Genomic DNA, 24,414 nt, shown 5'->3' on the forward strand with positions numbered 1-24,414 from the left:
GACACATAAAGCTCTAGGGGGTTTCTTAAACCGGAAAATTTGTGGGAGATAATATTTCAACATAGAAATGAATGATGCTCTCTAGAAAGGATTTAAAATTGAACCCAGGATCTTACAATTGCAAAGTAGAAAGGGAGCCAGAAACAGATAGAATGGAAGAAAAGCTAAGGCTGATAGGGGGAAAAAAAGAGTAGCTTTTATACTTTAAAAAAAAATTAATTCTCTTACTAGAAGAGTCTTTGAAGAAAATCTAGAAATAAGCCCTGCTTCCATTAGTCAGAGGAAGCTGTTGTCCCTATCTAACCTGCATGGGTAAGGTTAAGAAATCAGAAGTGTTATGCAGGAGGATCAAACACATGGGCCAAGGGCTGTTGTTTAAATCAACAGCAAAACTAAGGAACATTTCTGGGCCTTCCTCATCAGGGTTGCTGAAAGTCACTAATAATATGGATCTCTTTTGTTTCAAATGAGAAAAAATGTGCGTGCTCCATACTGGGTGGTCAGAAGGAGAGTCTGGGTGTATGAAATGGCTTGAATTGACCTTTAACATTCAACAAAGAAAAGGTGACTCTCAAGCCCCCCCCCATGCTAGCACGTAATGAGCTGGTGTGTTTGGTGATGCCCCTCGTTGGTGTTAGTCAATGGACAGTTTGGGGAGCTGCTCACCATGGTGATGAACTCTTGGGATGCTTATCTCATGCACTTCCAGCCCAGTTCTGGGTTTCAGCTCAGCTGAACGAGACCACGGAGCAAGCTGCACAGCTGCAGTTGGAGGAGCGCACATCACTGCCAGGTCTTACTGGTGACCTCACAATTGACAGAGATGCTGCCAACCTCCTACATACCCCAAGAGAGAAGATGCAGATTCATTTTACCATGGAAACAAGATTAGTGAAGCAAACTATTTAGGACCATAGCATCGGCTCTCAGAGAATGGAAAAGTGCTGCAACGTATTTTCAGGAGTCAATTAAAGGTCAAATGAATACAGTCAATTCATTTATTTAATAGTATTTATCAAGTGTAGACTACACATTACCTAGTAGGCTAGAAGTCAGAAATTCAGCAAGACATACAGCAAGGAATTCTTTGCAAAATTTTTTCTACTTTTAAAGAAAACAATCTGAAGTATCTTTAAACAATAAAAATTTACTTTTGTAGATATTAAGTCCCTTTTTCATTTGCAATATAACAGCAAAATGAGGTGAGTGGTGGTTTTTTCCATTTCAAATTCTTGAATAATTCTCTCCCATCTCCATTCTGACTCGCATTAACAGGTCACAAAGGCTTGTTTATTGTGTGAGAGAGACAAACCTTGTGCTCACAGACTCTTTCCCACATGAGTGTTTTTTTTTAAACAAGCACAAACGAATAGTTTTTTTTGCCTCCTAATATTTCTCTGTTCACTAATTTTATATACACTTCATCAACAATTGCAGAGGCTAAAAATGTTAATGCAATATGCTGATTTTTATATGCAGCCTTAGGAAATCATAGACCTAAATAACTGATATAATACAGTATACATTCTGAAACCCAAGATGTCTTCCATGCTGATCCAGCCATACAGGACATTCCCCAAACATCAAGTTTTCAGTGAAATTTGTAAACACAGAAGTGTCAAGACAAGACATCAGGGGTTGGTTTGGGCTCCAAATTCCAGGTAGAAAAGGTATCTTTCACCAAAATCATTGATAAATATTTACTGTCATGTTTGTTCTTCTTAACCATCCATAAAGCAGTCACTATGCTGAGGCAAATTAGGCCTCTACTGGACAGTAGCAATTCTCAGAGTAAGTATTATTAAAGGGCCAGGAACTTCCAGTCATTGATTTTCATAGTAAATTCTATTTCTGTATCCTAGATGTTTTCAGGCCTCAGACATATGATAAATGCGCTCACAGCCCAGTGATGGTGACCATTTCTGCCTGAAACTGGTTTCCTGCCTTGTCATTCCCATCATTTTAGTTGGATGTTCTCCTTGGGACTTGGTTGTTTGAATCCTAAAACATGGCAACGAAAACTGAAAACATTACTCCTGTGCGTAGGGTGACTTGAAATAGGAAAGGTTGGGGATACTAACAGAGAACCACTCTTGTGAGGATCACCATGAGGTTGAGACTAGCCTGGGCTTTAGAGTAAGACTTTGATTCTTAAAAACAAAACAAAATAACAACAACAAAAGAAAAGAAAGAAACCCACAAAACTCTTTCGTTTTTACAAAAGCTAGTGTGGGGAAAAAGGAGGCTCTCAGAGCTACCCCCAATATTTAATAAACACAAGCCCTTACTTGATAGATGTTCAAACATAGAACAATATGTTGGTTCAACTGAAATGAATCTTCCAGCCATTCCTAAAATGAATTTCTTTACCTTCTGGTTCAAAGTAACCTTTAAAATGAAGCAGATGTTTGTACGCCTTGTTTGCATCTGCACTGTAGAAAAAAAGCATAATGTATTGGTGCTTGGATTATAGCATGTAAAAAGAAAGAAAAGAAACACATAAAAATCACAATATGATTGTCAAATGGATCTAGATAGCTGAACAGTAACACTATGAAGAAAGAAGGGAACCAATTAGCACAGATTGTAAGTGTGATAAACACATCATCTCTCATGTTCAATTCAGTTATGTGCCTAGATATACAAGAGCTCTTAGTTCTTGAACAAGAGTTCAAGAGTGTCTGAATTAGCATTTCATAGTTCAGAATCCTGGGCATGCAGTAGCCATTATGGAACAGAAAACAAATCCCGTACAATAACTATCCCACAATATGGGCAAGTACTTGTTTATAGTTCAAGTCAAAAGATTATCTACACCTAATACTTACTCCCTTATTTCCTTAATGCCAAAGGGAATTTCAGTTTGAATGAAAGAGGTTGAAAATATCCAACATAAAAATGCATCGCTCACACGTACAGACTTTGTAACTTCAATATTAGTGGATATATTTTTATGGTGTGAAAAGGAAATGAAATACTTAAAAGTAATACACTAAAAAGAAACCGAAAAAAAGAGAGAGATTTACATGTGATGTTTGTAAAATGGGCAAAATTTGTACCTGTAGCCTCTATTTTATGTACAATGGAGAAGAAGAGTTGAGGCAAATTATTTCTACCCAAGATTTTATTTAAAATAATCGCAGACTCTTTATTTTTGTAAGTTCTCCATTGTTAGAAAACTTTTGGATACTGATTCTATTATTCATGAATAAAATAACCTATAAATTACTTTTCACATTTCTAATCTGAATGAGAATAATATTAAGGCTAAGAGTATGGCTCTGTGGCAGAGTGTGGCATACCCACATGTGTGGCCCTGGGTTCCAACCTCAGCAGTGGAAATGAACAGATGAATCCAAAAGATTCCTTAATCTTTATCTAGCATTAATTAAAAGTAATGAACGGACAGTATCAAAATGCTTCGATAACTATTCCTCCTGACTGATAATAAGTCTTCATTTGAATAGTTAGATTCGGGTCTGCAGGGAGGGATGTAGGGGAGATAGCTCAGTTGGTAAAGTGCTTGTACAAGTGCAAGTCAAGTGCTTTTGCAAGTACAAGCACCTGAGTTTGATTCCCCTGATAGAATGGAGAAACTATCTGTAAAATGTATAATGACTATATTAAAACTAAATTGTCCTGTTATAATGGTAATAGAGTAGGATATTTTCCAGTCTCAAGATAGGACATTCGCACAGAAGGAACCATATGGTTGATGAACTAGGAAAATCATCGACCTGACTAACAAGCAAAGAAATAATCAAATGCCACCTCACATTCATTTCCTCAGAAATAAAAGGGTGAAGTGGGGAATTAATTATGACTATCTGAGTAATGTACTCTGGAGTAATGTCCTACCAGAGTAATTGCTGTAAATATGTAGAAAGTCAGTGCAGGATTAAATTTAAATTAAGCGTATACATACTCTGGGGTTCAGAAGCTCTACTGAAAACCAACTCACAAATGTATAATAGAAAGCAATTGTGGGCAGAAAAAATTATTTCTCAAGATTAAAAATAACTCGAAAATATTGTGAGTGACATATACATGTAGCCATTTAATGCAGGATGTTTCTGGATATGCATTTACTTAAGAGCAGATCAGTGTTTATTCTCTAGGAGATGAAACATCTATAGGAAACATTGATTTCTTGGAGAGCTGGAGATTACCTGACCTCCCTGCACCTCAGAGTCATTTATTCTCCATTTCTTCCATAGTTCATGGACTTGATGTTGGTAACATCAACAATGTATAATGTGTGTCCAAAATGATTCTTAGAAACACAATGGGGATTAGTTTCATTTCTAAAGACCCAACCACTTTAACACTGAAAACATGATAGATAGGAATCGGAAAGATGGCTGGTAGGCAAGGGTTTGGAAGACATCACAGTTTGGTTAAGAATTTAGAGCTTGGGATGTTTGCGTGAAACTTCATTGAGCTGCTCAAGCCGTCAACAGACATTTCTAGGAACTCAGGAGGTAACTAGCCTTGAATGTTTACTCTCAGACCTACTCAAACAAACAAAATATATAGTATATGGGTACATTATCAATTGTGTTACTCTAAATTCATTCTCTCTGGACTCATTTAACTCCAAAGCTGTTTAACAAGTGATTTAACAAGTGTCATCTGAAAGTTTAACGAGGTTGCTTAACTGAGATAACCTTTGTCTTTTTACCACCATTTTTTTTTTCACAAACATAAATTCGCAAGAGATGGAGGGGAAAAACACCTACTCAGTTTCTACTTAAAGTTTTCAAGTGAAGAAAATGAGTCCCTGAGAGATTATGCTACCAACTAAAGACTGAGGACTTACACAGATGCTCTCGCTGTGGAGAATTCTTCTCCTGTAAGAGGCCAAGAAAACCCCAAAGTGAGCTTGTCTGCCCCGACTTAACATTTTGAAATATGTGACTACATCTGTTTTTCTTCTCACAGTATCTTAAATACTTGCTTTTAGTTCCACAATAGATTGCTTCATGAAAGCCAGGAGAGGGTGTTGATGCCCTAGTGCTGCTGGAGTTACTGCTGAGGTGGTTAAATGAAAAATGTTCCCCACAGGCTCTGGAATAGGAATGCTTAGTCCCCAATTAGTGGTGCTGTGTTTCAACTAAGGATGTGAGTTGAGGTTTGACAGGTGAGATGGCCTGAGTGTCTTAGCCCAGAGGCAGCCCTAACATGGAAGCTAATGCAACTTTTTCTACCTCACATTTAACATTCCGTCCATTAAAAGTCACGACGTTTATTAAAAGCACACTAAGAAAGTAAAAATTCCTGCAGGAAACAAACCATCCCTGTACTGGGCCCTTAAAAATGCTCCCCAAGTACTTTATAAATAGTTAGGCTTTTCCCTCTAACCTAAAGCCTAGTGAATTTCCCTTATTGTGAAGTTCAGTAAAGGAAGTAAAACTACAGAGGACTGAAATCACACCAAACACAACACAGAGTTCAAATATGGTCTCATGCCTTCTTTTGGTCTAGTAACTTTTCTGGAACTTATTATTTTTTTCAGTGTAACCCACATACAGAATTCAACTCCATATGTGTATAACTCCATTCTGGCTTAACTCAATAATTAATAGAACAATGCATACAAATGACAGACCCCACTACTGCATTCTGCTGCAGAATGAATTCATTTAGAATTCAAGTCATGTTTTACTGAATTATATTCTAAATTAATAATATCCTGGACCTCTGCAACAAACAAAATAAGCCTGTTTCAACAGCAAAGTACATACATAAAAATCTATGCTATTTGTAGTTGAGCATGAGATTCCAAGAAAGTATAGATATGAATTTACTATTTCACAGGTATAAACACACACCTAAAAATCCAGTTCCATTTATGGCCATACATATCAATATACATCATCATGTATATTTTGTAATGTATATATGAATGTATATACATTTATGTTTATAAATGTTTGTTTGATATGTATAGTGAGTGATTCGTGATGAGAAAAACTGACCAGTAACAAGTGGGCTAAAATACTGCATGAGATATGATAAATACAAAAAGTAAAACCTGTCAAATTATTATTGATGACATCTTTACTATAAAGCCTACTTTTGAAACACTTAAGATATGGAATTCAAAGACCACAAAATCTATACAAATATTCCCATTGAGTTGGTACCATGAATTTTAAAATTATTTTTGCTACAAAAATTTAAAATGATATCCTTTTTAATCTTATTGTTGAAATGACAACATCATATATTAAAAGTTGGCCAGATTTGGCCTTAAGCCCTTGTTCAAACATTCTCTATATCTTAGTAGTTCCCAACACTCTTTTAGAAGAGAAATAGAATCTTTGAATTCCTTAGGAATTCAAAAGAAATGGCTATGCATTATGTTTCCCTATGAAATAAATTATTCTGTTTGGACTGCCTCTAAATTTGCTGCTTGATTTGTGTTGTTTTATCCTGAAAAATATATTCAGTCAAATTTTGCATGTATTAAGATGAAATGATACATGGACCTGAATAGAGGAAATGAGAAGCATCGGGATAAACTTTGCTCAACACAAGGCCATTTGCTGTTGCTTTGTACAAATTGGTTATGACTTTAAAAAGGAAAGTTCTAGAAAACATCTACAGTATGATTCTAGTTAGTCATCTTTTAAAAAACAAAACAATATTATGCTTTTATGGATGCACATATTTAACAAAATTATAAAACTATGAATGAAAATACGTTTTCAATGTTGGGAATAGTGGCTACATCTGGAGACTTGGGGAAGAAATTGGCTGCCAGGAGTACCATGAGAGCTTCAACATGATGCACACATTTGAAAATAAAGGTCTTAAGCAAAACTGGTGAAATTTCACATTCACAAAAATCTGTGTTGCTGAATTAACCTATGTATATTCATATAGTTATGAAGTTTTACAGTTACAGAACTATTTATTTATTGAATGACTAAAAGACTAATGAGGAAATGCACAAAATTTACGAACGTGTAATACAGAAAAGACATGAAAACTGTGGCAAAGAAGCAATAAGATTCATCAAGAATATTGCCCATGAAGAGTGTTAACATCCACAATGGCAAATGTCTTGTAAGAAGAAGAGGTATAGTGCAACTGTTGAGGATGTAAGATGGGCTAGCATCTTTTAATTGACAGAATGTGCCATTTCAATAATACAATCCCACATTCCCTTTTTCTCTTAAAGATACCATTTCCAGAAGCATATCTTAAAGAGGTGTGCAAACTCTAGCTGAAGTTGTGGGTTACAAGCTGTTGTGCTTTGCAATTGTGTAAAATGGTGCTGAACTAAAGCTTAACAACACTAATCTTCCTTCCCAGCTATGAACAAGTACAGTCAGAGTCATCAGTGTGTCATCCATACACAGCATTGGAGAGAATGATTTTTCTGTGCATGTGTGCAGCCTCATCTAGCATGCATGATGCCATGCTCCATGCCTTTCTCCAGAACAGTGATACAATGATTCTCAAGTTTGCGAAACTGCACAAGCATACACACACACAAACAGAGAGAGAGAGACAGAGACAGAGACAGAGAGAGACAGAGAGAGAAATGGGATGAGCTTGCAACAATTGAACATATTTTGACTGTCCTAAATGTGCATCTATGTGTACAGACCAGAGCCTTTAAATATCAACAGTCACAAGACAACACTCACCCTATCTACGCTCCTTTGTAGTGACGTCAACAAACCTGACTTGAACCAGTCTGTTTGAGTTTATATTTCTCTGCTATCATCTATAGCTATATAATGAGAAAACACTTCTCTTGTTTTAAATATAAATTTAAAAAACTCAGAAAGACTGAATGAATATCCTGTTGAAAATAATAAAGGTAATGAGAAGCTAAGCTCTTGTTTTAAGTCAAACACTGACACTGGTGATTTAAATAAATTGTGTTTTCACGTTATGCATTATGATGTAGCTTTTTGAATTTTGTTTTTGGGGGCTGGAGAGATGGCTCAGAGATTAAGAGCATTGCCTGCTCTTCCAAAGGTCCTGAGTTCAATTCCCAGCAACCACATGGTGTCTCACAACTATCTGTAATGGGGTCTGGTGCCCTCTTCTGGCCTGCAGGCATATACACAGACAGAATATTGTATACCTAATAAATAATTATATTTTAAAAATTGTTTTTGTTTTTGTTTGAGATAGGGTTTCGCTGTAGTTTTAGAACCTGTTCTGGAACTAGCTTTTCTAGACCAGGCTGGCCTCAAATTCACAGAGATTTGCCTGCCTCTGCCTCCCGAGTGCTGGGATAAAAGGCATGCACCACCACCCAGCAATGTAGCTATTTTTAAATGTGGATGTGAGCAAAGGGCTTAAAATGATGTTTTGACCAGAGAGCAATACACACAGATAGTCAAATATTAGGGCCAAGCCCTACACATCAATAAACAAGTTACAGAAGAAACACAATAGTAATGCCATTTATACTAGTCAAAGTTATGATTACACAAGAACAGTAAATGTTACTTATCTATGCCTCTATGTATTAAAACATCTGTCTGTGCACCGTATGCAGGCCTGGTACCCAGAAGCCAGAAGAGGGCATCAGATCTCCTGAATTTGGATTACAGATGGTTGTGAGCTATTATGTGGGCACTGGGGGTCAAACTAAAATTGTGTGGATAATGCTTTACAAACTTATAGTTTTATGGGGCAACAGTTTTGAAATTGGCCAGCTCTGCATTTGAGTCCACTGATGGTCTTAGATCAATTACTCAATATCCTAAACAGCAAATCAAGTAGAAGCAGAGCATCTTCCTCACAGGGTACTAGGGGACCGAATGCAGTTACTTAAAAACAGGTGATTGTCCAAAACTCAGCAGTTGAGTCACACAGGAGCACTGGTGTTTACAGTTGTCAAGGCTGTCCATCATAAGGCAGGGAGAGTATTCCATATGCTGTGAAAACTGAACCAATACTGATTCTATAATGTCATGGTTTTCCAGCCAATGAAGTTTGGAAAGGCACAGCCAGAAGTTGACAATACTAAGTTCTCTGCTTCTAGAAGTGCAAACCACAAAGTCAATGAGAAGGTTCAATGGGTATCAGCACTTGCTACTCTAGGATACAAGCTTAACATCAGGATCACCTGAGTGTGATCTTCAGAACCCAGGTAAAAATGGACGGAAGGAGAGAACTGACAACACAAGTTGTCCTCCAACACACACACACACACACACACACTGTGCCACAGCCACAAACACATCTTGGACTTACACACAACAATGATGAATGGATTTCTTTGTAAAAGTAAGTGTTACTGGTATTTGCAAATGTCTGGTTATCTTCAAACAGATCTCTCTGTTGCGTGAAAATTTCTTGTTTTAAAATATTAAGCACACTAACACAAGAGAACCATAAAGAGGGAGAAAGATAGATATGTTCCAGCATATTATCCTCTATTTCTACTACTCTATCTAGTGCTTATCAATTTCTCCATAAACATTGGATAAAATAATATGAACTATATCCCTTGCATAACATTTCATGATCAAAGTATAATTGAGTAATAAAGAGTAAATTTAGCATATAAGCGTATCTTTGAGTCCTGTGTTTTCTACTCTAATAAAATCTCTATGTTTGCTGTGTTTGTAGTCATACATCACAAAAATAAAATACACATGAACAGTTTTGAACTTCACCCCAGATATTACCATATCCTTGACTTTGGGAAATTATTTACCCCTGTAGACCCCAAATTCTTATTAATAAAATAAGCATGTGTCTTAGTGAGTGTGAAAACTGGCCACACTGTATGATAACATGAGTATGACTACATTATCTGTGAACTCCTAATTTTGCTTTCTTTGAAAAGTGACGCAAATACAAACACTATCCTCTCCATTCATCCATTTTCCATCATAGGGCTTAGAAAGTGAACAACTGAAGCATTACTCACTTCACACTCTGCCTGGTGGTTTGAATGAGAACGCTCCCATAGGTCCATATATTTGCATGCTTAGCTTCCAATTGATGAACTGCTTGGAGAAGGATTAGGAAATGCAATGTGTCTCAATGTCTCTGCAGGTAGGCTTTGGGTTACCTCCTACTCCCCACACGACCTGCTTCCTGCAGATTAGGATGTAAAGCTCTCAGTCACTGCGCCAGTGACATGCGTGTTTGCTTCCTGCCATGATGATAATGAACTGACCCTCTAAACGTCTAAGCAAGCCACCAATGAAATGCTTTCTCTTGGGTTGTCTGGGCCGTCCATGGTGTCCTTACAGCAAAACATTTTAGATGGAAGAACCTCATGAATTCTCTGCTCCCTGCAGAATTATATGTGCAATCTGTTACCTGCTACTGTCCTGACTCACAAAGATTTATGTCTAATATATTTAAACGTTCAAATATTCATTTCAAAATTTTTAATTTGGGGAAAATCCTAAATTTTTAAGAGACAAATTGGCATATCCAAACCTTACTTTCAAAGAGGAAGTAAATTTAAAATATTTATTTTAAAAAAGAAAATGGTTTACATAGAAACGTATCAGAGAGTCCTTAAAATATAACAGTCTCCAAAAAGTAGACCTAGCACATAAACATATCTTTGAGGTCATATGTTTTCTATAAAGCATGTATTATACCACAGACAAAATTTTTGTGTAAACTCTAATGTACTTTTCAAAAATATTGCTATTATGGTTCTAACCACATTTTATCATGAGGATTCTTTTGTTTGTTCTTTCACTTGTATTTTCAAAATTCCAAGGATGGTAGGCGAAGGAGGTTTATACACACCTGATATGCTTCTTCTGCTAGTTAAGGGGAAGACACGAGAGGAAAATCAGGCAGTTAATCATGTAGTTTCTATACAGAGTCTTGTGTGTTCTGTTACAAGCCTTTGGTGAGCTATTAATAGATTCAGAACATGAACACGTAAGACTGTGTCATCGAGAAACCAAATTTTAAGTTATGGAGATTCTGCAGCCAAAGGCAGAAACAGCCAAGTTCTTAGACAACTTCCTAAAATACCCCTGGTGAGATAACCAGGCAACCACATTAATGGGCAGAGGTAGGCAGGAACATGCTATTCCAAAACAATCTAGTGGAACCTAGGGAACAAGCATTTCCAAAGTCTTACATTTAAAAGGCACCCTGAGTATGTCATCAGACTCAAATTCCTCTTTTACCTTTCTGCTTCCTCGCTCCTTTGCATAATTCTACCCCCCTCATCCGAACATTTCTTTTCAGTTCATATGGATTATGCAAACTGTTGGGACTTAACAAGGACAAGGATCTATAGAACTGAAAATGAAAAGCAACCAATCAATGGGAATTAAGTAAGAGACCAACTATCTACTGCTCCTTTGGCCCTCCTTCTCTTTTAATGCTTTGTTTTAATTTGAAACTCATGTAGCCCAGGCTGGTTTCAGTGGTGCATTACAGTGTGTGTGTGTGTGTGTGTGTGTGTGTGTCTGTGTGTGTGTGTCTGTGTGTGTGTGTGTATACCAGAAAAACACTGCCAGTTAAGCTACATTTCCAGTCTTTCTATTTCTTTAATTTCCCTTTTACCAGCTGACATAGTTTACACTTGCGTTTATGTCTTGTCGACCTTCCTCTGACTACCCAGAAGCTCCCCTAACAATAAAAATTTTACTATTGTCTTATCCCTTAGAAATATGTGTGGAACATAAAGTGCATAGGATAAAAACTATGACTTAATTCTGACCCCAAAATGTTAAAGATAAGGTTATTTTTTTCTAAAACTGTAAGTGACTTTAAAGTATCATTTATCATATGACCCATTCCATTTCAATATATTTACTCTAAGAGATTGAAAAATATGCATCTTCACAAATTCTTATGCACAGATATTTATAGTAGCAGTAACCATAACAGCCCAAACATGGAAGTAAACTAAATGCACTTTACTTGGTGAAATGATAATCACAAATGATCCACCCAGGGATTTTAACGGGGAGAGGCTAGAAGATGGGCAGGCTAGGGTGGTGGGGAAAGTGATGCAATTCTATTTCAACTAAACACATTAAGACATAATAAAATAAAAAATATATTACTCATCAAAATATTGATAACATGATGATTAATCCCTTCATAGAGATAGAGACTTTCAATTTCTTTCGATGAAAAGGAAAGAGGAAATGTACAACGTGACCACAAACATGATGATAACTGAGCGAAGCTGGACACACACTAGCCTTGTATGATTTCAACTTGGCTATTGCCTGGAGATTAAGAGTGACTGCACTGGGGTATGACAGACACTTGGAACTGATGGAAATGCACTGAAACTCAACCACAGTGATGGCTGTACAGTTCCGTAAATGTTCTTCAAACAACTGGATTGGACACTTAGCATAGCTGAACTTCGTGGTATAGAATTCATAACTCCAATAAATGATGGCAGGAAGAAAACATGTATAAAATCCTTTGCAATTCGCTATTTTACACAACGATTTACTCTAGAACCAACCTGGTATCTATGGCTGCATCTTACTAATGAGAAATAATTAGGCTATATTTGAAAAGTGGTCTATGGAGGACACTGGATCTTAAGAGTACCAATTTAATAACTTTAAAAATGCTACTATGCAAATCAATTATTTTGACCTCAGGAAACTACAACTGATTGGGATTAGGAATTATCTGTAAGTATAAAGATTGGGCACTAATTTAATTTTTTAAAAATCGATTATTTCTACCAACAAATTGCTCAAACTTTATGCTGTGTTAATCCTGTATATGCATGATTCTTTCCATAGAAGAGTACTCAGGTTTGCTATTTGGGGTGACACAATTTTGAAATTTTGCATCCTTTGTAGGGATATATATATATCTGAAGTCAGATATGTTTATAACATGTATGTTCCTCTGTTGATAACTTAATTGAATCTTTGACTTGAGAAACTAAAATACCTCCAAGAAATGTGGTATTTCATAACCAAAACCATCATATTTTACTTGCTATCAATTTGTATCTTCAAACTCAAATTATAATAGTAAGAGATCAAATATTTCATTTTGATTAGCTGGTAAAATTATCTTCTTTGTCACTCCTATTAACATGTTCACTGTTAATTCTAAGGATTTTTGTAGGATTATTAACATCTATTTCAGAATGTGAGTGGCTAAGACGTCATGCAATATTTATTGTTTGAAACAGTTTATCATTTAAGTCCTTTTGTGTTCCCTTGAACTTATCTACACTGCTGTGACGTTCCAGCTTAGATAACTTCCCACAGACGAAGTCACAATTTTCTCTTCATTGATGATTTAAAAACATTGCTTGAGAATGCATCTCAGTCTTTATTCTGTTGCGTCTTAACTTGGTAGTGGGTAAATCCTTGTCAATTTGAAGGTATGCTCCATATTTTATTTCTGATGAATCTTATTTTATAATGACTGGAGCAAAACTAGAATAAGCTGTCTGCTTTATTTTTGCCAGTTAAAATTTTACTGTGGTTTGAAATAACAGTTTTGTTTACCTCATTTCTAAAATATTCTCTCAAACACAAAATATATTTCAACTTGTGTTCAATGATTTTGTCTGAAAACTAGAAAAACATTCACAGTGGCAGTAATAGTCCATTGCATCTCTTCTCCACTAATTCAAATTTATAACTTCATGACACATGAGAGGGTTCCCAGAAGAATGTCAGAGGGCATGGACAGAAGGCATCTATGCTTATTATAATTGTGCTAAAAGAAAATGATAAAAAGAACAAACTTGAGATTTTTAGAACCTTATTCAAAGTTTGGAAGATGTAAAATTTTCTTTAAAGATCTTGAATTCTGTGGGGTTTTTTTCAGAGCCACTAGAATGGCTGCCCTCAAATTTAAGCTTGTGTAAATATTACAATGTTTTATTAACATTACAATGACGAGTTACCCTCTAGAATTTGAAGGCAAGGCTCTATCCTGAAGATAACACACGTTTTAATCATAAAACATGGAGAAATCAAACTAGTGCTGACATGGAAGCTTCATCCTTACTGGATAGCTTTCATAGTGCTGTAAGGTTCTGTCCGCAAAACAAGAGGAGAAAAGTAGTCAACAATCACAACGAGTGGTGCACTCTGAGAGCTACAAAAATGATGGCCGTGACAGGTGCAATGGTGCCATGAAGATTGTGGAAGTAGTAGGCAACTTTCTGATGGGATTTACGGTCCCCTCCCCAATAGGAAACCCATTTCTGCCACCATTATCAGGACTATGACCTTGTGCCTAGGCATGTAATGGGCCCTTATCACTATTATTCTGCTAAATGGACATAATATTAAACTAACTCCTAATAGCTTATCATCATGCCCATAGATGAATGCATCTCTCAACCTTCATCAGTAAAGCTTCTATTTGCAGTTGTGGTGATTAGCAGAAAACCCACAAGAGTTAAAAATGAAATAACTAAACATTGTGGGGTGCTCAGCCCTAATGGGACAACTATATCATGTCCTTTCCTCCCAAGGCTCAGGGACAATTATAGAAGGGGAAAAAAAAAGATGTCAAAAGCTGGAGGTAGTGGATGATTGTAAGGAAAGAATGGTGTTTGGCCTCAGCAGGGCAGTTGCACAAATGAACTCACAGCAGTTGGGACAGCATGCACAAGTCTCGAACCATCTCAAGCCACACAAGAAGCCCACGGTGAAAGAGGAGGTAGCTTTGACATCCCATTTCTAGCTGAGGAACTATTAGCAATTGATAGCTTCTGGGAGAATGAGAGCATTTTTTTTTTAAAGATGTGACTCCTCGTTGGTTGACCAAGTTCCAGTGGATAACCACACATTCATGAATACATGAGCAGCACAATTTGGACATTGTGGGTTAACAAAGGAGAATAACAAAAGAGAACTGAGCAGACAGTGAACTGGGGTAGATATGGGAGGACTTGGGGAACGAGGTAAATATGATAAAAACACACTGTATAAAATTCTTAAAGGACGAATCAAAATGGGAAAGAAAAAGGAATTCCTTTTTAGTTTTCAAATACAGTCTTTCTGCTTGAGGTTAAAACTAGACCTAAGAGTTCTATCATACCTGTTACAAAATATTCCTCTACACCATGTGAAGATGTGTCTCTGTAATTGGTTTAATAAAAAGGTGAATGGCCAACAGCAAAACAGGAAGAATTTTAGGTGAAACTTCTAGGGACAGAAAGGTCTTGGAAAGAAGAAAGACACCAAAGCCAACCAGGTGCAAATAAGCAGAATGGATAATATAGAGTAAAAGTAACCAAGCCACGTAAAAGAACATAGATTAAAAGATATCACTTAATTTAATTTATAAGAACTAGTTAACAACAAGCCTAAAAACTAAGGCTAGGCCTTCATAGTTAATGTCTCCACTAATATGTTGTTATTTGGGAGCTAGCAGGTAGGACAGAAAAAGACTAGTTACGCTCACCAACCCCTAACTTCCCTTATCTCCAAGATTCTAATACTGGTATCTACTCACTTCAAGTTAATACATAAGGCACTAGGAAATCTAGTTAAAGGCATTATGATGAGGCTTGCCACGTAAGTGATCACTTCTTTATTTACGCCAGATTGAAGCAATGAAACTAAAAAAAGAATCTGGAGCAATATGACCTCATGTTAGCCCTCTTAATATGCCTTTGATTTTGATGATGATTTCCCCCCACCCCGCTCTCTGCCTCTCTGTCTTTTTCTCTTTCTCAGCCCCACACCCAGAGAATGACAATACTGGTCTAAGTTCAGCACCATCTTTTCACAACATATGAGTTAAAGTATAAAGTGTTAATTTAGTGCAGATATGTGCACACTAATTATGAGATGAAATCAAGTGCCTCTTACTGGACAAGTGAGTACTGCCCTATCCAATCCCTGGGGTCTTTCCAACACTACCACATAATCACTCTATAAAAGTATCTGGGTAGCTTTGCATGGCTGAGCTCCCATTTTCTCACTTCCCTCAGTCTGGGGCTTGGCATCAGAATAAAGATGAGATGGACACAGTGATGTGCTCACTGGAGCTGCGCACTGAAAGCCCTCGGCATTAAATCATGGTCTCCATTTGTCCAGGGGAACCTGTAAGCCTCTTTTTAGGAATATCCTCCCCAAACCAAAAGCCTAAAGGGATTGCTATTCACCTCACCATTTGTAGATATTGTCAATATATATAGATTAATTCCCTTATTTAACCCATTTCCTAGCAGGAGTACTCCTTTGTCTATTATTCTTTCAATTAAATTCATCCAACTACCTAAAGTGCTGTAATTACTATTAAATTAAACATCCTCATGCTAATGAGCTCCGATTTAAATATCCTGTTTTGTCTTGCTTTAGAAGTATTTTAAGACTTCTCTATTTATTTTTAAAAACATGCTTGTACGGCTGGAGAGATGGTTCAGCATTTGGAAGCACATGTTATTCTTGCAGAGGTCCTGAGTTCATTTCCCAGCACCCGCACATTGGCCATAGCTCCAGTTCCAGGGGTTCAAATGACCTGTTCCGACCTCATAGGGTGCATGTTCAGACATGCTTGTGGTGCAAAGTCATACATAAAAGTAGACACTCATAGTAAAAATAAAATAAGTATATCTAATCTTTAATGTGCTTTTTATGCTTCAGTTAGTAAAATTCAAAAAAGTAAATACTGGTAAGTAAATACAAAAATTTCTTCTTCAAATTTGATACATGATAGGATTATCTCAAGCCTAAGATACAAATCAATCCATGAGCAAGGAACTCAATATGATTGATACATAGAGCAAGAAATTATTTTTGTACTTTCTGTTTTCTAAGCCTTCTGAATTGAAGATTTACAGAGTACTGTACAATAGGCTTACTTATAAAGACTTTGCCTGTAGGCATGTAGCTATGTAGAAAATGGATGTGCTCCGTAAGCTAATTACTACCAATTAACTGAATTGAATAAGAACATAAATATGGAAAAATTGAATACAAAATGCAGTGTGTGCGATCAAGAATACCATCTGATCCTCGAAATCTGTAAAATTTAGTACAGTCTTATGACCCCAAAAGGATATTTAATAAAGTACACCTACATAGATAGATAGATAGATAGATAGATAGATAGATAGATAGATAGAGATAGATAGATAGATAGATAGATAGATAGATAGATACTTTTATTTAACCCCAGCACTTCAGAGGTAGAGGCAAGCAGATCACTGTGAGTTCAAGGCCAACCTTGTCTACAGAGTGAGTTCCAGGACAGCTAGGGCTATACCTTTTTATAAAACCATTAAAAGTTAAGTGTCTCTCTGGATGGAAGACTACAGATGATATATTTAATTTTATGTATTTTTGAAATTGTTTTCAGAATGTATTTATTATAATTTTAAAAATTGTCTTTCAAAATATTGATATTTAAAGAACTCTATATTTAGAAATAAAGAAGAGCAAAATCACATAGAAAAACAGATAAAATATAAAGAGAAATTCTATAAGATAATGAGAACCAAAAGAAAGAAATTTTAATAATAATACTAGTAACTCTACAGGGAAAGGTGAGCTTGCACACTTTTGTTGGCCTATGTATAAAACATCACCACCTCACAACGCATTACCAATACACACACCTTCCTTTTGACACACAAAATGTTACCTAACCACCACGATGTCTTCACTCTTCTGTGTATGTCACAGTTCACGACAGGAGAGTTTTGGAGTCAAACATTCAAAGGTTCATCAAGCCAAACTGAGGCAGATAGTGGAAAAGCTTTGAGATCCAATTAAACAGAACTACTCAAAAGGAATCTCACACATGCAGGTGCGAACATCACAAAAATCGCAAAGTTACGTGTGCATATGTTTGTGCATTCGTAACGTCCAGATCATGTACCACAAACAAAAAGCATGTTTTATACTTGGGAAAATCAATAAGTAACAAGGAAGGAACAGATAGAAGAGGAGTTTTCATTATATCATTGTTGGGGGTTCTACATGGTAAAATTTGAATCTTTCTTCTTTCAAGAATAATTTATTTTGGCCTTAGATTTTAATCGGAGAAGAGCCACGTATACTAATCAAGATTCAAAATCATTTTGCTGAACTCTGAATAATCCATGCTCTAACATCAAGTACTATAGATTTAATCATCTCAGATCAACTGATATCCGTTCCTCCATAGGTGGTCACTCCTTAATAAATGTTAGATTTTTCTCTTTGATTTTCTTCAATTCTGTCACAGCATGTCAAAGTTTGGTTATCTCTTTTTTGACGCAACCCAGAGCATGATCAGAATGGGAAGATGACGCAGGATATTTATAGAGAGATAAAGGAACAAGATGCTTTTAGTAAGTAGTTCTCAACCCTTGTAAGATTATGACCCTTTAATACAGCTCCTCATGTTGTGGTGACCCCAACCATAAAATTACTATAATTGCTACTTCATAACTGTAATTTTGCTGCTGTTATGAATTGTAATGTCAATATCTGTGTTTTCCGATGGTCTTAGGCGACCCCTTCGGCCCCCACCAGGGGTGGCAACACACAGATTGAGAACCACGGCAGAGTTAAAATTTTCTGTCTTGCAGGGAAGCATGCTAAGCTGAAGAAGTAAATAACTCAATGGCTTCGGAAAGTTGGTGAAACTGAACATAATCATTAGGTCTCTCCCTCCCCGAGCACATATAAACAGAAAGAACTGCTAAGAGACACTCTCGGATAAGCTGAACTGCCTTGAAGCAGGGATCAGGCCAGGCTCAGACCAACTGGGCTACTTGGAAAGAACATTCTCCAACCCAATGAGCTGCTTACAGGCTGGGAAGTATGTTCCAGGTTCCCAGCTTTTGCTGGTGGGGACTTTCGTAATGCAGCTGTCTGAGTCATTTCTGCTCCTGTAATAGACTCCTTCCCCATATTCCTGTAAACAATCCCCATGAAACGCATTGGTTCCCAAAGCTGGAGTTTAATGGTAGCCTTACTGTGTTCTGTTACCAGCTTGCTATCTGGGGTACGTAGACCTGGTCACCTCTCCCCAGGAAGACTGCCACATGGTGTTCAGACATGTAGCCCACTTGCTCTACGTGTCAAACAGTCTCCTTCCTTCCTCCCTTCCCTGACTTCTGCTCTCAGACGTTAACTTATCCAAAGCATAGGTCCCAAAATATTAACTTGTTCAAAATTCATCACAGATTAGAATTTTTGAGTACAGGAAAAGTACACGTGAAAAAAATTTTAAAAAAAAAGTATTTTTCTGTATCAAACGCTAAACAAAATGACCACTAATATTAAAAACTCTTGTTTGATCTTGGGAAGGGTTTCATTATGTCACCCAGGCTAGTCTTGAACTCACAATTCTCCTGCCATTGCCTCTGAGTTGAAACACTCAGTGTAAGTAAAGAATCGGTTATGGTTTAGTCACTACTGTTCACCATTCTGAGAAAATTATCTACATATTTAGCAATAAGCAAAAAGACACTGGGCGACTTTTCTTTGGCTCAGTATGTGGATTTGATTGTTTTACAGGGTCACGTTGCTGGAAATGCAGGACAGCTGTAAAGTGCTTGAGTGTACATGAAGACTGAGCATAACTGAAACAATGTCATGGTGTCCATTTCAGGCTAACATCACTGCTGTACTGTTTTGCAGAACTGGTTATTTTCATATATTTTACATTTTAAAGACAATGTAAAATTTTTATTTTTTCGTTTCTTTTATTTATTTGTTTTCTTTATTCGTTATTTTTATTATTATTATTTATTCAGTGGTAGGGTTTCTTTGTTGTTTGTGCAGTTTTGTCTATTAACAACTAGTCATCTCATAAGGATTTGGGAATGAAAGCAAGACACCCAATCCCAGCACTCAATCTATTACACTTCCTGCTTGACCTAGTGATTGACAGGTTAGGGTGAGCGTTACTTGAAAAGCATCAACACTGCCTCATCTGCTTCTGTTTCTGTTATCTACAGAGTGCTTTAGGCACAGGAGTCATTGGCAGATGTCTGACTGATCAATGCTACTGTGTTGGAGGTCCAGTCAATCTAATAAATAGCTAAGCAAAGGTTATCATTCAGTACTAGCCTAATTAGGGGGAGAAGACATAATAAGACTTCATATGTAAAATAGTTACTAGATACACAATTGTTATATGTACATTTTATAAGGGGAAAATGGAGATTCAGAAATACCGAGTGCTTTGATGAGGCAGAACTTAGTCCTCTATTCAAAATATCCATTCCATCACTAGTACTTTCAAATTACAAACTGGATGAATATCTGGGAAATAAATGTCTAATCTGTTAAGTACTTAGCTCTTTACAAAACTGGGTAGCTGATAACCTTTTTCCTTTTATTAAAAATGTGAATCTTTTTAAATATGTCATAATCAAGAAGATAATTCAACTCTATGGTTCAGTAATAGCTAGCAATTAAAACTCGTTATGGAAAGAATGAATAACTGGACACATGGTGATTTACCCTTGTCGAACCACCAGTAAGAAAGCCTCTGCTGATGGAGAAGAATGATGCTGTTACCACCAAAGTAATTTGGAAGTAATCCACCTTCTGCAGGATGGTGTCTCCCACAAGGATTACAGGATGAGCAGCAATGTGGTCTAGGCTCATCACATTAGCCAAACGAGGCCCACACTCGAGAAGATGCCGCTCTGGAGGTCTAATCCAAATGGACATTTTAAGGTCTTCTGTTTCTTCTGGTCTAGAAACCGAGTTCGTTTCGTTCATTTTCTTTACGGGCTCTGCCGACGCCCTTCCCTCCCCCCCCCCCCCCCCGCCATCTCTTCACTCTACCTGAAGCACTCCATCACGTGACTGAAGAGACTATCTTCCCATTCTTAGAAACCCAGTTAAACTTCTGAGTATTGGAAAGCTGGCCTCAACTTCCCTACCTAGGGTTTTACCTTGGGCAAGGATTTTTAAATTCACGTGAGACATTTGACGCCTGACAATGGCATGCCTCCTTGTCATATCCATTTATTTATATGGACAACTTCATTGTGTGCCTCTGAAGACAGGTTATTCTAGCCCTTAATATAAGATCCAATTAATAGCCATAAAGTTGACTATTTAAATTTTTAGTTCAATCATTTAGTTAGCTCATGCCACAAATGAGAGGGGTAAAGAACTTTTCACCAGGGAAGAAGCCAAAGCTGGAGTCAAGATCACGAATTATCCTCTCTTCCCTAGTCCAGGAGCTCCTAAGGGAGGGGCTAGCATGGTAGTTGGAGCAGCAGACTTACCCTCTTGGCTATCTGCCTACACTTTTACTCAAACTCTGACTGCTATACTGTATTGCTGGCAACGTCAGTTCTCTTCCACAACAAAGACTTCCCAGTTCAGAGTATATCCTTGTGTGGCTGGTAGGAAAAGTGAGCAAAACTCCAGCATGATAAACAGGGAGGAATGTCAAACTCTCATTCCGGCCATGAAAACCCCAGTCATAATTCTAACTTTGCTCCCTTAAGTATGGTGAGAGGACATAGCTCATTTGGAAAATCTGACCCACAGCCCAAGACTCAATACAGTGAAATGCTTTGTCCCCCTACCGCTCTTACCACACCAGGAACGTTCTATATGTAATTATTTAATCCCCAGCCGAAAGCTAGCAGACAATGAAACTCCCACAAAATGTTTACCCTGCTGAGGCGTTCCAGTATCAGTTCCACCGAAAACATTTTCAAAGCTTTCCATGTCATTTTTCCAAGCCACCTTCCCAGTCATGCCTAAAATGCCTATATTTGAATATTCACCATCTAGTAAAATACAGCCCTGGCCAACAATTCCTAGCATTCAAATACAAGAACTTTGATGGCATAGGTAAAGTTTCCAAGTCTTATTTTGTTTGGGTTTTTAACCATTTTTTTTCTCTTTAGCATTCCTTGCCTTTGGGTGGTTTTTTGACTGTCATGTATTGCTGTTGGATTTTCCTCCACGGCATCAAATTGCTTTTTTGTAAATTCTTATAAATAAGAATTATATTAATGGTCCCCTCTGAGGAGCAATAGCAACTCACAGGAGGATTTCCCGCGAGTTCTGCTTATACCAATAGTTAAGGTTATAGACGATATGGCAGGAAAATAAGGTAGATACGGGTACTGTCACTGAACTGAACATATAAGGTTCTTTAGAATAGTCAATTTTGTCGTCTCTATTTTTATACCCACACAAAGTAAAGGTCAACTTATGGACGCTAATGAAGTCAAGACAAGAAGAAAAGTCAAGTAATGAACACGGATAAAGTGACTTTCTCAACAGGAGTCTTTGGGAAAGCAATTCCACCTTCAAACTTTCCAACATGGACTCTAAGAGAGGAAAGGGGACTTGTAAAATAGCATGAAAAAGAACAAGAGTAAAAAACCCTAGCCCCCTGCTGGTGGGATTCCAGGAGTGCCCTATGGCAAACCACTGCTTTAGATTGAGTACCTTTGCAATGGGCTTTTTGAGAATGAATGTTGTAAGGATTCTAAACACCTGTCAGAATGTAACTACCAGAGAACTGTTCTGAGCCGCTTTGTAGTGGGACACTCAAAACAAAACAAACGAACAAACACTGTAAAACCACAGATGACGGACGAACTGAGGGTGGGGGCAAATACAAACAGGATTCAGTATGGTGCATATTTCAAACCGCTCAAAGACACCAACCACATGGTGGACGTGCTTTAGAAACTCGAAAAACAGAAGTTGAACCACTTGCAAGAAGTAAGAAGGAAGACTCCCAAAGAAATAGTTCCCTTGAAAGCTTCCTGTGTGCAGTAAGACCTCTGGTTCACTGCACCGCCCTGGTAGTGTTTCCATTAGAAACGTTTAGTGTAGACACCTGGGTGGTAAAGTGTCTAAGCTCAGAGAAACGCTTGAAAGAATGGAGGGCGAGATGTATGCAAAACAGCTGGCGTATTAAAAAAAAAAAAAAAAAAAAAAAAAAGCATGTAATGGAGAGAGCTGGGGAAGGGAGGGCGCTTACCAGGCCACCTCCACAGGTGCTGAAAGAGGCCAGAGAGCCAGGATGGTGCAGCACCGTCCCAGTGTAAAAGCAGGCGGAGTCTGGCGGCGTGGGAGGTCGAGGGTCAGCCTCTGCCCGGGTGGGATCGGGAACTGGATTTGGCCACTGCTCCACCGCGAAGCGCTGCGCCAGGAAGCGGCCATCTCTCCGGAGCAGCAGGTACAGGTCTCTGGAGAGGGCCGGGATTCTCAGTAGCACCTCCTCCGTGCTGGGTTCTGCTTGCTGGGCAGGGGGTGGGGACGAGGGGGATTGCGGGGGCCACGGCGACTGCCACGAGGCCGGGGCTCCAGAGGACAGGGAGGTATCTCCACTGGATCCTCGAGGCAGCTCCTGAGATTCGAGTTCCTCCTCGTCCTCACCACCTGCCTGCGGGGTAGACTCGAACCAGGACTCTGACTGGCCATCTGGGGCTTCTTCCACTGGCGCCCGGGCCACCGAGCGCACCTCGCGCGAGCTGCCTGCAGCCTGCGTCCGGCCGCCGCCCCCAGCGCCGCGCCCCCAGCCCGGATCTGCGCTGCCCCCGCTGCCGCCCGCCGCGTCCAGAGACTCCCGGCGCCAGAGTGCAGGAAACACGACTTCCCACTCTTCGACGTCGGGTGTGAGCTTCAGTCCTGTGAATGAGGCAGACGGGCGCAGGGCTTAAAGTTTACGCAAGCATTCAGGCACACGGTCCCCACAGATAACATGCGCTTGCACGAATGCGAGGAGACTCCTGCAGGACCTGAAGTCTTACAGACCTCGACACTTTCATACTAAAAGTGTGGCGATAATATTTAAGCATATACTAACTGAAACCGGTGCAAACTCCAGTGAACTCGCAAAAGAAATAAATGGCAAGCCATCCGGTTTCCTCCAGGTAGGCAAAACACAGCTTTGAACCATGACTTGGGGTGGGATTGGGCGAACTGATCATTTTACAGATGTTAAAATCAGGCCAAGGAAAGTGCCCTTCGCTTGCGACCCTGACCTGCTCATCTGCCCCGCAAGCTTTTCCCTGCTACCCACAGAGCTCTGCTCAACACGCACGGGGTGCAACAGTTCTGCCTTCCCGTGTGTCCTGGGTCCTCACTGACCAAGTGTGAGAGGAAGCCGGAAAGTCACTTTAGAACCTACCTGAAATTGTTCCATGCGACAGGAAGCCCAGCTGGTAGAGGAGGCAGCAGCAGCAGCAGATGCGAGTCAGGCGCATCTCGGGGCCCATCTCCACAGTGCGCGTCTCCCGCGCGATCCACAGCGCACGCAGCCGCCTCCCCGGAGCGCTGGCGGCCAGGCGGCGACTGTGCCCGGGCCCTTTGTCTGCCAGGGGCGGGGGGCGGAGGGGGGGGCAAGCTGTGTGACTCCCGGAGCCCGGGCGGGGCTGGGGTGGGGAGGAGCGGCGAGCAGCACTCGGGCTCTCCGCGCTCCAGCTCCCCGGCGAATTAGGTGATGAGTCGACTTTCTGTACTGTGGACCGTGCAGGAGTTTCCAGGCCCCGCGGGCCAGAGCCTGAGCCCCGCG

General features: G+C 38.9%; 1 protein-coding gene across 1 annotated transcript in view; it reads right to left on the bottom strand.

Annotated features, from left to right (window-relative positions):
• The window catches only part of Adamts19 (ADAM metallopeptidase with thrombospondin type 1 motif 19), a 177,850-nt gene extending 153,732 nt beyond the window's left edge, over positions 1 to 24,118 (bottom strand). Inside the window, exons 1-2 of the mRNA XM_057789047.1 lie at positions 24,031 to 24,118; positions 22,879 to 23,528 (exon numbers count right to left, since the gene is read on the bottom strand). Of these exons, the coding sequence (XP_057645030.1) occupies positions 22,879 to 23,528; positions 24,031 to 24,118 (738 nt within the window). The remainder of the gene's footprint in view (positions 1 to 22,878; positions 23,529 to 24,030) is intronic.
• Positions 24,119 to 24,414: the final 296 nt, after the last annotated feature.

Source organism: Chionomys nivalis, chromosome 14, assembly GCF_950005125.1.
Source record: "Chionomys nivalis chromosome 14, mChiNiv1.1, whole genome shotgun sequence".
NCBI classification, from domain to species: Eukaryota; Metazoa; Chordata; class Mammalia; order Rodentia; family Cricetidae; genus Chionomys; species Chionomys nivalis.